The sequence below is a fragment of the Thermobia domestica genome, chromosome 8 (genome assembly GCF_964235325.1).
Source record: "Thermobia domestica chromosome 8, izTheDome1.hap1.1, whole genome shotgun sequence".
Classification (NCBI taxonomy): Eukaryota; Metazoa; Arthropoda; class Insecta; order Zygentoma; family Lepismatidae; genus Thermobia; species Thermobia domestica.
The window spans coordinates 97,433,283-97,448,224 of NC_137461.1; the positions used below are offsets into that span (position 1 = coordinate 97,433,283).

Below are 14,942 nucleotides of genomic sequence, written 5' to 3' on the forward strand. Positions count from 1 at the left end.
TAACATACATGTTGTTCTTGTTGCTGCTGTTTTGTAATTTTTAATTTTTTTTCAAAAGAAAACAAACTCTACAAAGTTCACATAAACACGTCTTCTAGCGTTGTCTTCCTGGGAGGTTCGTCCTCGAAAGTTACCATTTTTTCACGAGACCTAACTGCTGAAGGTTCGCCACTTCGAGTTCTGGATGGCGTTCTCGACGATGCTGTTACGGCTGCTAAACTAACATCACTGACTCCCGATAAATTAAACTCACTGACGCTTCGGGGCACAAAGTATTCCAAAGGCTCAGCCGAAGTGGAAGCTCCGTCCCCCAAATTTATTCGAGGCCCACCACCTGAAACACGTGGGTCCCTTCTCATTCCCCCGACGACATTGGCGGTTTTCCGCCGTGGTAAACTATGATGGATGACGGGTTTTGGAGAAGGCGACATAGCATCCAGGGATGTGTCCCTAGTTATGTCCCTCTGTCAGGAATTGATCGCGTTCTCCTCTTCGCGAAGGACCCCGAATGATTTGACAATTTTTCGCACCAGAATCACCACTTCATCTTGCACCAAATTGAAGCACATAGCTATCAAAGCCATCCCGATTAAAATGTAAGCCGAAGACACATATACGGATATTTGTCCATAGTCCGGTTGATTCGACCACGAGGACACAGAAGTTGATGATGATGAAGAAGACGATGATGATACGGATTTTGTGGACTTGGAACCAGAAGAACTAGAAGGACTTGGAGTTGTTGAAGAAGTTGTTGAAGATGGCATCGGAGATGTGCTGTGGTGATTGAGACCTGGGATCAAATCCCCGAACCCAATTGTCCCAAGGCTCGTGAAACAGAAATAAGAACCTTCTAAAAATGTCCAGTTTTCGAGTTTATTAAACAAAAGTGCACCACCACAGATGTAAGATACTATAAGCAATAAACAGAGGGATATTGGAACATGAACAGGACCACCGTAGATTTTCTTATCGGAGTCTAACCCAGGACTCCCATCACTACAGTCCAACACTACGCTAGGATTACGTTCGATTTTCACCATATCTTCATCGGGTCCCGCATGCATTTTCACTGAACCATCAGCAGTAATGCTGTTATGAGCTTTGGATGTGATGTGCCGGACTCTATAGGCGTCTGCAACAGAGGAGGATGAATGAGCAGCTGACGAGGAATTGTTGGGAACTCTTCGAATTCTACAACTACACAATTTACCATACATTTTCCGAAAATTACGTGCTAAAAAGTCACCAACAGTTGATAAGTACATCAGCATCAGGGGAATTCCAATTAGTGCGTAAATGATCGTCACAATTTTGCCCCAGGTGGTACGTGGAGTTACGCTGCCATAACCTGTAACGATACAAGTGGGAAAGAAACTATGTTAGTAACAGAGGACAAAGAAAAACACACTGATTATTAATATAATAATTTTGTTTACAATACACAGCAATACTAGAAACACTATTCAGTTTACCAGATCTCGAATATTGTTTTAAGTGGGATATACAGTTAGTCGACTTACGACTAACTTCGGTTACGACTACGTGGTCGTAAGTCAGACAGATGGCAGCCTACTTTACAGTACAGTATAAGCATACCTTTTGATAAATCGTTGACCATTCTTAGTAATTAGTTAGATTTTTTGCTGTTTTTAACTATGTATATTCCATTTATTCCTAAAGTCACATGTAAAATTATTGTAAAGTTCAATCCCCGCACACAAATACTCACATGCTTTTACTACGAGTACATGGTTTTAAGTAGTGCTGTTGAATTTTTGTGACATTTGCGGTTTTCGGTTTTTGAGAAAACCGGTTTTCTGAAAACCGAAAACCGCAAATGCGGTTTTCAAAACCGAAACCACAAAAGCGGTTTTCAAAACCGAAACCGCAAATGCGGTTTTCAAAACCGAAACCGCAAATGCGGTTTTCGAAACTGAAACCGCAAAAGCTCTTTTCGAAAGCGAAAGCCGCCCGAAACCGTGTATGCGGTTTTATAAGGGATTACCCTTTTCAAAGCAGAAACAATGTTTGCTGTTTTTAATTACACCTTTTAACAATTGTGAAAGCATCTATCGATCGAGACAAATGAATTGATTTATATGTGTGTTTTAACTTTTTTTTTGCTCCAAGGCTATTATGGTAATATGTGCAGCACAGTGCGAAAGGGATAGTTCGATGGTTGTACAAGTCACAGTTAAATTAGGGTTGCCATATTTTAAAATCAGAAAAGTGAGGGTTCTAAACCGTAAGTATTGATGTGTACTTCCGTGTTACAAATACTGACCTGCGATCCTTAGTACTTTTTTTTTAGTTATTTCTTTGATGACACTTCCAATGTACTTTTCGGCTGCAGGGAAGCAAACTGGATCCCACCTGATTTTCATATATGTTGTAAATTAGACCACAAGGAACACGAATATGAAGGAATTTTGACATTTCGAATGTCGGAACTCGAGATATTCGAACATAAATTGACCATGGAAGCAAACTGGACTCTACCTGATTTTTATATATTTTGTAAATTAGACCACAAGAAACACGAATATGAAGGAATTTTGACATTTCAAATGTCGGAACTCGAGATATTCGAACATAAATTGACCATGGAAGCAAACTGGACCCTACCTGATTTTTATATATTTTGTAAAGTAGACCACAAGGTACGCGTATTTGAAGGAATTTTGACATTCCGAATTTCGGAACTCGAGATATTCGAACATAAAGTGAACACGGAAGCAAACTAGACCCCAATTGATTTTTATATATTTTGTAAACTAAACCACGAGGAACACGAATCTGAAGGAATTTTGACATTTCGAATTTCGGAACTCGAGATATTCGATCATAAACTGACTAGGAAGCAAAAAGGACCCCATTTGATTTTTATATATTTTGTAAACTGGACCAAAATGAGCAATAATCTGAACGAATTTTGATATTCTGACTTCCCGAACTCGAGATACTAGAACTTATACAGTAGTTTTATGTAATATGTAAAAAAGTAACGAAGAAAGTTTTGTCGCTTTTTGACCTATGACTTAGAGCATCGATATATCACCTAAGACGTACCTGGAAGATCAAAAACAGTACCCATCAGTATCAATGACCTTCTGCCAACGTTCGGGATGGGCATGGATTCCTTCGCGGTAGAACTTGGTTTGCCGTGAAGCGAAGAAGGTATCAAGTGCATTTAGCACCTCTACTACGGAGTTGAACTGGAGTCCTCTAAAGTGAGTGTCCAAGGAAAGGAACAGGTGATAACAGGACGGTACAATGTCCGGACAGTATGGCGCATGCAAAGCGTCCCATCCAAAGCGTAGGATGGTGTCCCGGCTCATTCTAGCTATGTGGGGTATAGCGTTGTTCCGTAACGGGGGAACCCCATAGCGATTGAGAAGTGTTGGCTCCAGGGTTTTGAGTTTTTCTTGAACACGGCTCAACTGCTGACAGTAGACAGTTGCATTGATGTTCTGCTCTGACCACCCGGTAGCAGTTCCCGATGCACGATGTCGTGAGCAGTCCACCAAACACACAAAGGGACTTTCTGCTGCATTGCTGATTTCAGCTGTTTTGGAACCAGTTCATGGGATTTTAACCAATGATGACGACGCCGTGGAGCTTCGTACAGGACCCACTTCTCAACACATGTCAACATCCTGTCCAGAAATGGCTCCTTCCTCAGACGAGACAGCAAAGAATCACAGGTGTCTGCACGCGTAGCCTTCTGGCCCGGAGACAAATCAGTGCTTCCCAAATTGATAGAGGTGCTGGCGAATGGTTTCTCCACTAACATTGAATGTTAGCCCCAGTTCCTCACATGTCTGTCCACAGTTCGGCTCAACTGCTACCTGAAGATCCTCATTTTGTACATGTGTTGGTCTTCCGGCACGTGTGGTGCGTCTTTCGTGAGTGTTTCGTCACCGTTCTTAAACTTGTTAAACCACCCTTGCACTGTCTGCGTAATCACGACACCTTCACGAAAGGCCTGAGGTATCTTCCGCTCTGCTGCAGTGGTGTTCGATCCAAGTTTGAACTCGTATAGCATACACGCCCTTATGACGCTCTGTGGAGGTTCTATATTCACTCAGTCCTTACACAAATTCACGTTGTAACTGAACTGCCACAACCAGGTAGAATATTGGATATACCCACACCAACAACTGACCTTCGCCTTATATCCATTCGCATTCAACTCACGGTATGAAGGTCAATTGAACACAGACCTCCACAAAAAGCGACAGAACTTTCTTGGTTACCTTTATATATCTCACAGGACATAATATGTTTCGTATAGAGAATATTGTGTTTTTTCATATAGATAGATAGCGTCTATATTAAACTTTAAGTTTTAATATCCCGAGTTCCGAAACTCGGAATGTCAAATTTCCTTCAGATTCGTGTTCCTTGTGGTCTAATTTACAAACTATATAAAAATCAGGGGAGGTCCAATTTGCTTCCCTGCATCCTACTTTTCAAACGAAACAGTTTTCCAGAGTGTACATTTTGCTTCAAACTGAGTTCTGCCCTGGCTAAGAAACGTAAATTCGCTTCTATAAGAGTCTTGAAAGTTACACTTGAAATTGTCGTTCGGCATTCTTGTAGCTTATGAAGGCATGATTAATTCAAGTATGTTTGTCACAACATCTACAAACGAATATTCATTCGTATAGAACTTCCAATACATTACATTAAAAACACATGAACTACACAAAGAAAAACATTGTGCATTAGAGCAGATCTCTTATTAGCAAATGATTCTGCACACGCGCACTGCTCAGATAGCCCAGATCCTGAGCCTGAGCCCGAGCGCGAGTCCAAATTTAACTCAATCGCGATTGAGATTGTCAGAGTTGTAACGGTTTACGTTGAATGTACCATGCCAACTAAGTCCTATTAGATTTTTCTCCAATCCCAAAAAGCGGGTGGTTTTTCGTGATTAAAATATGTTTAAGCGGGGGACGAATATAGAACCTGAAAATCGGGTGGTACCCGCTAAAATGGGGTAATAAGCCAACACTAAACTCAATAGAAATGAGGTATATCCCTATACACATGCAACTCATGAAATTCAATTTGAAATATCATCCACTTAGACAGACATCTTTTATATTATTATTACTCTTTCCCCTTGTTTTTAAAAATAGTACTGCCACTCTTTCTTTTGTTAACAAAAAGGCACCACCTCCCTTTCTTAATAAAAAAAGAAAATCTCTATCTCAATACACAATTTTATTGTTGATTTGTTGCCACTCCGATAAATGTGAATGTTGTGGTTTTGCATGTGTTGACTGGCTTCTTATCGCAAGTCCCAGACACCTGCAGTAGTTTATACGTGAAGGAAACACCGATCATATTTTATTCTATCTTTTTACTTCCCAATAACGATAGCCGTGCCTCTTTGAGAAATTGCAACTTATTTTTTTATTCTGCCAATTGTAAAAGTATATTCACCAAGAATTTTCCCAAACTTTAAGACATTTTAAGAAAAAAATATCTTTTTTCCCTTCTGCAAATTTTGATCATTTTTTCCCTACGCCGAGGGAAATTTCCCTCCATCTGGCAACTGTGAGCCGGAGTGGGGACAGATTCTTTGCTGTTTTCTCGTCGTTACTTGATATTAGTGCTGTCGTATTTTTGTGACATTTGCGGTTTTCGGTTTTTCAGAAAACCAATTTTCTGAAAACCGAAAACCGCAAATGCGGTTTTCAAAACCGAAACCGCAAATGCGGTTTTCAAAACCGAAACCGCAAAAACGGTTTCCAGAACCGACATTTCGGTTTTATGAAATTTCACTTTTTTCAAAAACCGGTTTTCGGTTTTTTCAAAAACCGATTTCGACAGCACTAGTTTTAAGCTCATGAATAAAAAATAGTAAGTGTCGTAGAAAGAATATATCTCCAGGAAGACACGAAGAAGGATTCGGAGAAATCTACGAAGAAGGCCGATTGCCCTACATAGACTCCCCTTCAAGAAGACTCTTATAAAAGAAGACCTTAAACACGAATCAGTCAATTTTGTTGATACCTCAAAAAAATAAACGTTTCGTTAATAAGCTGACAATATGACATAACTCATTTATTCTGAATAAATCCACAAGCGTAATTTAAACTTAGATCTGAGTTCTTTTCGGATGATACTAAGAACGACTCAGACGATTTTTTTCATATTTCGTAAATCAATGATTCATTAATAACTCTACAATACAGGATGTCATTTCTCACGAAAATATTCACAAGAAGTAGTATACTCTTGGGGTGAGTTATTTCCCCTTTTCTTTCACATTTGACTGAAATACGACTCGTGAATTTTGTCGATATTTCATAAACAAATATTTCGTCAATAAACCCTAATGCCATAAGTTATTTCTCATCGAATGAAATTTTCCGATTTTTTTAAAATAAGAAAATTGTTCCTAAAGAATTCATCCCCAAGAATAAATTGCCTCTTGTATCTTTACATGAGAAATAACATATTGTAGGGTTATCAGTGAAACATGTATTTATGAATAAATATTACCCAAGTCATTTCTAAGAAAGTCATCCATAAATAACTCACTCTTTGGATATTTTTATAACAAATGATACTCCGTTCCTGTTATTAATGAAGACTTTATTATTGAAATATAAGCAAGATCACCTGACAAGGAAAGCTATCCAACTCATTGACGAGTAACGCAATAAAACTTGCAGAAGTGGAAGAACATGTTGAAAGATGGAAACATGCTTACACCGACGATTCGCAACGTCATCGAACAGGAAGTATAATGATTTCCCCCCATAGTTCCTGAAAGTTATATACTGTGGTCTTACATGCCTTGGATGAGATATGAATCTGATACACTGGGTCTTGTTCTCTCAAGAAAAACAAATGTTGAAAACTCAAGATGATGATAGTCGGTGGTGATTGTGATTTCTGGTACGTCATTGATGCAGATCGATGTCAAATGAAACACGATATGCGATCTAAGTTCCAAACGAACACGTTTCCTGGATGGAAAAAAAGGGTCATGCTGAAACCACAACGCGAAAATGACTTTCTACGATTGTTATTATTATTATCAGTAGTAGTAGTAGTAGCATGATAAGTATTATTAATATTAGTATGTAACGATGAGTAAAAACAATAATAATGAGAAGAAGGCCACTTTCGGTTGAATTTCGAGAGATCATCTTCGGCCAGGTATGACCAAATCGGGATCAAAATATATTCGTCGCCGTCTCCATTCGATCAGGCTTCCAAATATGCCATCCGTTTTTTGATCTCACTTTCGGTTCCAGAGATTAACAGAGCGTACAAGCTGACAATTTCCAGTTGGAAGGGACCATTCGGACGTTCAGGTCAAGCTATATAAATTCTTACTCTTTAAGCCCTGGGGACCCTCAATATGTGAATCTGGCTGCTCTGCGACCACTTCTGGTCCGAGATTTCCAACAGGAAGTGCGATCAATCTGCATATAGTGCTACTAGTAACTAATAATAATAATAACTAATAAATATACTTTACTACTACTACTACTACTACTACTACTACTACTACTAATAATAATAATAATAATAATAATAATAATAGAAAACCAGTTTTGCGTTGTGTTTGAAGCGTGTTCCTTTCCTCCACCGGGTAAACGTGTTCGTTTGGAACTTACGATAGCATATCGTGTTCCATTTGACACCGTCTGACATAAATGACGCAGCAGAGATCACAATCACCACTGACTGTTGTCATCTTGAGTTTGCAACATTTGTTTTCGAGAGAAAACAAATTCCAATATATCAAATTCATATCCAATCCAAGGCATGTAAGCCCAGAGTACAGTGTTCATCATTATATTTCGTGTTCGATGACGTTGCAAATCGTCGGAGTAAGCATGTTTCCATCTTTCAACGTGTCCTTCCACTTGTGCAAGTTTCAATGTGATACTCGTCGAGGAGTTAGATAGCTTTCCTTGTGAGTCACTTTTGAGAAAAATCTTGTGAAAAAAATCATTGCCAAGAATGAGTCACCTCTTGTGAATTTTTTCAGAACAAGTGAGGTATATATTATGTTTTTTTGAGGTATGAGCAAAACTGCCTGAGTCGCGTTTCGGAAAATCGTTCACAAAGTACTAACCCCGAAGTGTAAACTACCCTTTCTGAATTTTTACTAGAGAAATGACTCGCATCATAGTATAGAGTTTTTAATGAAGTATTGATGTACGAAATATAAACAAAATCGTTAGAGTTGTTTTCGAGGAAAATACATTTAAAAAAATCAACCTTCATCTTAAACTATCCTTACTCTTCGTGATAGACATAAAATTAGAAACCTTTCTTTTCGGGTACCTTATAGAAACCTTAAATTTAAAATCAGATATCTCCTACTGTCACTCGAAAGTGAAAACATGACCCAATTTTGAGTTCGTTTTTTCTACTCAGAACGCCTAATTTGAAAGAGATAATTTAGTATCATATACCCTGTCATGTTGTCACATTTTCTTTGTTCAAATCATAGATGGTAAGTAATAGCAGTATTTCTAAAATAAATAAAAAAAGACTTGTTCTGTAAGTATAATGTATACTTAATTTGAAAAGTAATTGTCATACTCAAAGCCACTAAATTTGTTACGACCTAATTCTCATGAAGAAGATTGTAAGTGTAAGACTCTTGTTGTACCGAAGGTCCTCCAAGAGAAGAAGAAAAAACTAGTTGTAAATTGAGAGAAAGAAAAAGCAAGGCATTTTTCGATCTGATAATTTGAGATATGTGGAACATAGCAAATTATAAAAATTAGGTAACTTCATTTAATCAGTGGAATCAGTGTATAAATCTCCGAACACCAAGATAATATTTTACACAGTGGTTATGTATATATCAAAGAATAAAAACAAACAATCGGGAGACACTTGACCAGACGTCGTGAACCCCTGTGGCGACGTCATCAAAGTGGCCACCGTCAAGAAACTTAGGTTCATTTAACTGATCATGTCCCCATTACCAATCACGATATTATGATATTTCAATACATTATTTTAAAAAAAAGATCTAGAATTAAGTTTTTTTAATGGTTCAGCAACTTTCTTCTGTAACATTAACGGTTAAGAAGTTTCAGCGGAGAAACGTTTGAAGTGAAAATGCTCTCCAAAATTATTTTAATGGCATTTTTTCCGACATTTGGACAATATGTATTTTTTTTAGGGAAATTGAGACTCTGGTCAACATGAATCTGAATATTTCCAAGACGGATTTTATTCCTTATGGCTGAAATCTAAGGTGGCGGCAAAATGCCTGCTGCATAACTTCTTTTTAAAAATAGCTTTAAATATTGAAGTGTGATGTATCATTTGCTAGATTTTCGGAGTGAAGCAATTCATTTGTGACGTCTGAATCGCAATCCGATCAATGGAAATAACTCAAATCACCGTGAAAATAGTGGCCAACTTCAATTAGAAATAAAAAGTGCCGTATATTAGTGTGAGATATCGTTTTTGGGGTCAAGGATTTCATTCTTGTTGCTCAAAGTCTGATTCTGAAACCACAGGTGCTCAAAAACTCAAGATGACGCCCAAAAATGGCTCAATTGATGAAAGAGATTAAAATCAAAGAAATAATATAGTAACAGATTCCTTCTCGGAACGAGCTGAATGCATTGATGGTGCATATCATTCTTCCCTGACCCCTTGTCTAGAGGCAGGGGGATTTACTCCCACCTCAAACTCCCAAAATACTTCCTTCAGATACGGGCAGAATATTGTAATGTGTTCATATACCATTTAAAAGATCTTCAATTAAGCTACAAAGAAGGTCATTAACTTCTTTTGTCACATGTACGGCTTAAACGTTATTGCGGCAGCAATTTGAAAGCGATTGAAAAGGAAGAACAATACCTTCTATGGACGTTCATTTAGACAGGCCCAAACTTCTTCCAAATTTCACCAAAATAGCCGTAAATGCTTGTGCGCGAAAACTAGCGATTATGCACAGAGAAATATTAAGGTGTTCAACATTTAATTTGGGGGAAGTTGTCTAAACGGCAGGCCCCACTCTTCCCGATTGGCAACAGAAGTGTCCCAATCGTTAGTGCATCGTTTGTGCACGCAAAATGTTAGTTTGTCCACAAAAGGAAGTGCGATATATTAGATTATCTAGTTTAGGTACCAAACCTCCACCAACGCCATTTTGGGCTTAGACAGTTTTGATCGTTTGTACATAGGCTGTGTATGTTTGTGCACAAAAAATTCTGGTTTGTCTATGAAATGTAATATGAGATTTTGGCGCATCTCTATTTGAACACCATCTTCCTCAAACTTACCGATTGGTGCCGAAATGGTTTCGGTTAGGTTTTCAGCTCTTGGGTCTAGCCTAGAAGGAAATGAAATCTTTGAGTTTTACGTCCCAGAGTTATGCCGGCTAGGCTAAAGGAGACAGTGATTATGAGAAATCAATGAAATGGTGGAATGAAGAAAGTGGGAGGAAACGGGAGAACTCCGAGGAAACCCACGCACACGGTGTTTGTCCACCACAAAGTTCACTTGGCGGGCGCAAGGTTTGAACCCAGGGTCCCATGCACCAGAGGCTGACGCTCTACCACTGAGGCACCGCGGCTCCGCTAGCCTAGAAGGACTGCGGCGATTGGATCCAAACTTGCAGTATCCATAGCTCTCTGGTCTTCGATTAAAGACTGAAGCAACAAACTTATCGTTTTATATACGGTACCCAAAAGGGAACAAGGGGCATAAAATTTGTAATAATGAAACAATAGGTACTTAAGCTATGAAAAACAACATAATATTTCAATTTTTCTTTTCCTATTTTGGGAGAGCAGGGCGGGTATATTCTCCCATATAATGAATGGTTCGGCTGTTGGGTCTAGCATCAAAGAGTGGGATGACTCGAATCAACTTGCAGGTCCCATAGTTCTTCCGTCCTATAATAATAATAATAATAATAATAATAATAATAATAATAATAATAATAATAATAATAATATACTTATCTATTTACGTATACAAGGGGTTCAGGAGAGCATAATCCATAAAATTTGTCTGATTGAAACAATCATGGCATTACATGGGAAAATATATTCCCCTGCTACTGCCAAATAGAGAAAGAGAAATATTTATTTATTTAAAAGAAGAAAAATATATGAGTTTTACAAGTTACCAACATTAGATATCCAATGTATGAAATTTATTTTAAATGTTATTAAATGTTAACACCTCAAAAATGGGAAAATAAATGTGAATATAGAAAAATAATATACTATATATAAGTATGTGAAATCTCTCTTCAAGTGTGAAGCTTTTCGGAATCCCCCCCCCCCCAAAAAAAAACTCCACTCCGGTAGTTTAAGACGCCACGCCCCAAATATAATTATATATTTTTAAATAATTATTGAGGATATATATAATTGTTTATCGCTATTTCCATTTTATCCATTAAGCGATCAGTGTTGTAACCAAAGTATCGTATATTTTCATTACTTCCGATTGCAACAGACAGATAAGAATCAATACAAAACTTATTCCCGGGACGCTGAATCTATTGCAGAAAAAGACTCTTCTCGATATCTCTTATAGTTTTTACTCTGATACCTGTTGACAGACGGATGGATGGACATAGCCATTCTATAGAACTGCCCCGCCGCAATTCTGAGTGGTAGACCGTTCACATCTGGTGCATGGGGTCCTTGGTTTGATCTTCGCTCGAGCTAAGTAAGCTTTGTGCTGAACAAACACCGTGTGCGTGGGTTTTCGTGGGCTTCTACCGTTTCCTCCCACTTTCTTCATTCCACCATTTCATTCATTTCTCGTAATCACCTAGCCTAGTCTTCATAACGTGGGACGTAAAAGATGTCATTTCATTTTTCTGTAGGACTGCCGACCCTCATATGTAACATAATTTGAAAGTCTACTAAAATGTGTGTGTATATGTGTCATAAGCTTTTCTCATAGAATGCTGTGAGCCAGAGCCACCAAATTGAATACAGATTTAATCGGCTACGATGCGTTTTCTTTCGATTTTCACCTCGGGAGGAGTGACTTGAAAACGCATCCACATTTTTGGCTTTCTAAAGTATGCCTGACCCGAACGCAACCAGAATTACTTTTCGGTGTTGCGGGCTTACATAACAGCAGAGGATAAGAACCCAGGTAATGGTAATCCTAGTAGCAGAGAGAACTTGCAAACCGGTTGCTGTAAGCTTGAATTGGAAGTCGGACAAGCTTGCATCCAGCTTGATTGGAAAGCGTGCAAGCATGCCTCAAGCTGGATTCCAGTCACGAAATTACATGGAGGCAACCTTGCATTTAAAAATCAAGTCAAAAGCCAATGAACGACAAGTGATGCTGTGACGCTCTACAAAGGATCTAAAGCATCGCTTGCAAGTACAATAAAAGGCAGATTGTATGAAAGCATGCGTTTCAAGTGCAAGCGTAGAAAGCCAAAAGCCAAGCACGGGCCAACTGACCGAAAGCTTTCTTGCTACTAGGGATGGTTGTGGAAACATTCTTGTTTCTCATTTTTCCAGGTTCTGACTTGCGAGCGGGTAACAACGGGTGCTTGCTCTTTTATATTATATATATATATATATATATATATATATATATATATATATATATATATATATATATATATATATATATATATATATATATATTCAAAAATGAAATGAAATCTTTGAGTTTTACGTCCCACGGTTATGCCGGTTAGGCTAAAGGAGACGGTGATGATGAGAGATGAGTGAAATGGTGGAATGAAGAAAGTGGGAGGAAACGGGAGACCCCCCAGAAAACCCACGAGCACGGTGTTTGTCCACCACAAAGTTCACTTGGTGGGGGCTGGGATCGAACCCGGGACCCCAAGCACCAGAGGTGAACGCTCTACCACTGAGCCACCGCGCACCCCATATATATATATTCAGATTCTCAATTAAGACCCAACAGCAACAGTTAGTAACTGGACGGTTCCCGAGTTCATTTGGTCAGAGATTGCACTAAAACGCTGTTTTATACTTATATAGTCACATTCTCTAAGGCCTACCTGGTCTAGGAGGACCTGCTACAGACCCAGGCTATTCAAACCTTTTACCTACGTTATGGATTGCTTGTCAAGATTGTGTACAAGGTTTGGAAAACACTGCACAAAAAACGCAATCACCTCTTCGTAATTGCACTCATGTAAATGTAGAACTACTTTTAAGGTACAAACACCTGTTCATCATTTGATAACTTTCTATTCATTGTAAACTTAGTTCACACAAATGTTCGTACCAAGATTTAAATACTTTATAAAATTACTTTTTACACGAATTATTCGTGAACCACGCTATAACGCATTGTTTACGTCATGCAGCTACTCTGCTACTCTAGTCAACTGAGAGCTGAATGCCAATGGAGTCAAATGAATCAGTTGAGAACTAGAACTGCTAATGTCGAGCGAGATATGACAAAATACTGAATTCTAACGTAATTCGGATCAAGACACCTAAAGGCAGATAATTTATTTTAGTAAGTATTATTATTGAAACAAATTATAGTATATTACTTCTATTCAACAACCGAGTCCCAATAGAAGTACATAAATGTGTTTTGACTTGAAGTTTTGTAAATAATTAAAAAAAAAACTAAACTAAAAATAAATTCATCCAATATAAAATCTGACCCTTATTGAATAATTCTGACTAGAATATCTTATTCGAAGACCGTGTATAATGGAGAAAAACATGTATGAATAATGACGTTCCAACAGCTGAATCTACAAGCTACGAGTGTAGTATTTTCGAAATGAAGGCAAGCACAAATTACGTTCATTCTTGTACGAACGTAATATCATTTGTTGTGTAGAAATATAAGACATGGAAAAGTTTGTTAACTAAGCACGGGCTAAAACATGTTATCAGCGTTCTAAGTACTTGGAAAAGAGGCGTAATTAAATCACGCGCCGCCCTTGCTCTCTCCTTCTAGCTTTCGCCATTAAACTCACGAGCAGCGTACTTCAACTATTCATTTTATGCTTGTTCTTCAGTCGACGAATGATGAAAGAGCGCTCTCTTGCTATGAATAGCAATGGACGTTATTTTCATTAGATCGAAGGAAAGGTTGGTGTACAGAACGATACATACACCCACACCAACACAGGGTCATTCAAGCGTCTTTTACTTTTACATGCATGAAATGAAGCGAATCTTTTAGTTTAGCGTTCGAAGAGCTCTACTAAATGTAAAGTCACTAGAATAGGAATAAGAGAACCCTTTCTTTCTTCTACGATTCAAGAAATGTAGATAAAATAGGGAAAACTAGAGACTTGAAGTCAACAGAAAGAGTGCACATTACAATTAGATTTTATTTTCAGTTTAGTGTCCCTTTCAGCAACGATATGAGACGTGGATCTACAGCTTAAAGTGGGATCCGAATGACATGACGTTCACCTCTCGTGCGTAGGTCCCTGGATCAAACCCAGTTTGTGACAAGTGAACCTTGTGATTATCAATACCGTGTACGTGGATTTTCTCGGGGTTCTCGCGTTTCCTTCTACTTTATTCATTCCACCATTCAATTCATTTTTCATCATCACCATGTCCTTTAACCTAGCCGGCATAATCGTGGGATGTAAAACTGAAAGCTTTCGTTTCATTTTTAATTTCCAAAAAAAAAAAAAAAAAAAAGAGCTCATGCGAGGAATCGAACCCGGGTCTCCTACGTAAAAAGCGTATACGCTAACCACTTAGCAACGAAGAAGCTCAACATTACAATTAGAAATACCGCTGAAATCTAGGAATCACTTAAAACATTTGTACAGTACACCCCAATTACTGTATTACTGTTATGAAAATACATTCATTACTTCTTCAATAAACTAGTTCCTTTACAGAAATAAATATAATAAAAATAATAAGTTCTTGAATGGTAATACTGTATAACAAGACAATGTCCTAATATGTGGCAATTGTTCATAGATAGGTCTT

The 14,942-nt window shown here is 38.1% G+C and overlaps 1 protein-coding gene across 2 annotated transcripts in view; it reads right to left on the bottom strand.

Moving 5' to 3' along the window:
• Positions 1–315: 315 nt before the first annotated feature.
• Positions 316–14,942, bottom strand: part of LOC145693098 (TWiK family of potassium channels protein 18-like) — a 1,093,215-nt gene continuing 1,078,588 nt past the window's right edge. For both annotated transcript variants that reach the window (XM_081768794.1, XM_081768795.1), the window contains one exon: positions 316–1,351. In XM_081768794.1, the coding sequence (XP_081624920.1) occupies positions 468–1,351 (884 nt within the window). In that variant the 3' untranslated portion in view covers positions 316–467. The remainder of the gene's footprint in view (positions 1,352–14,942) is intronic.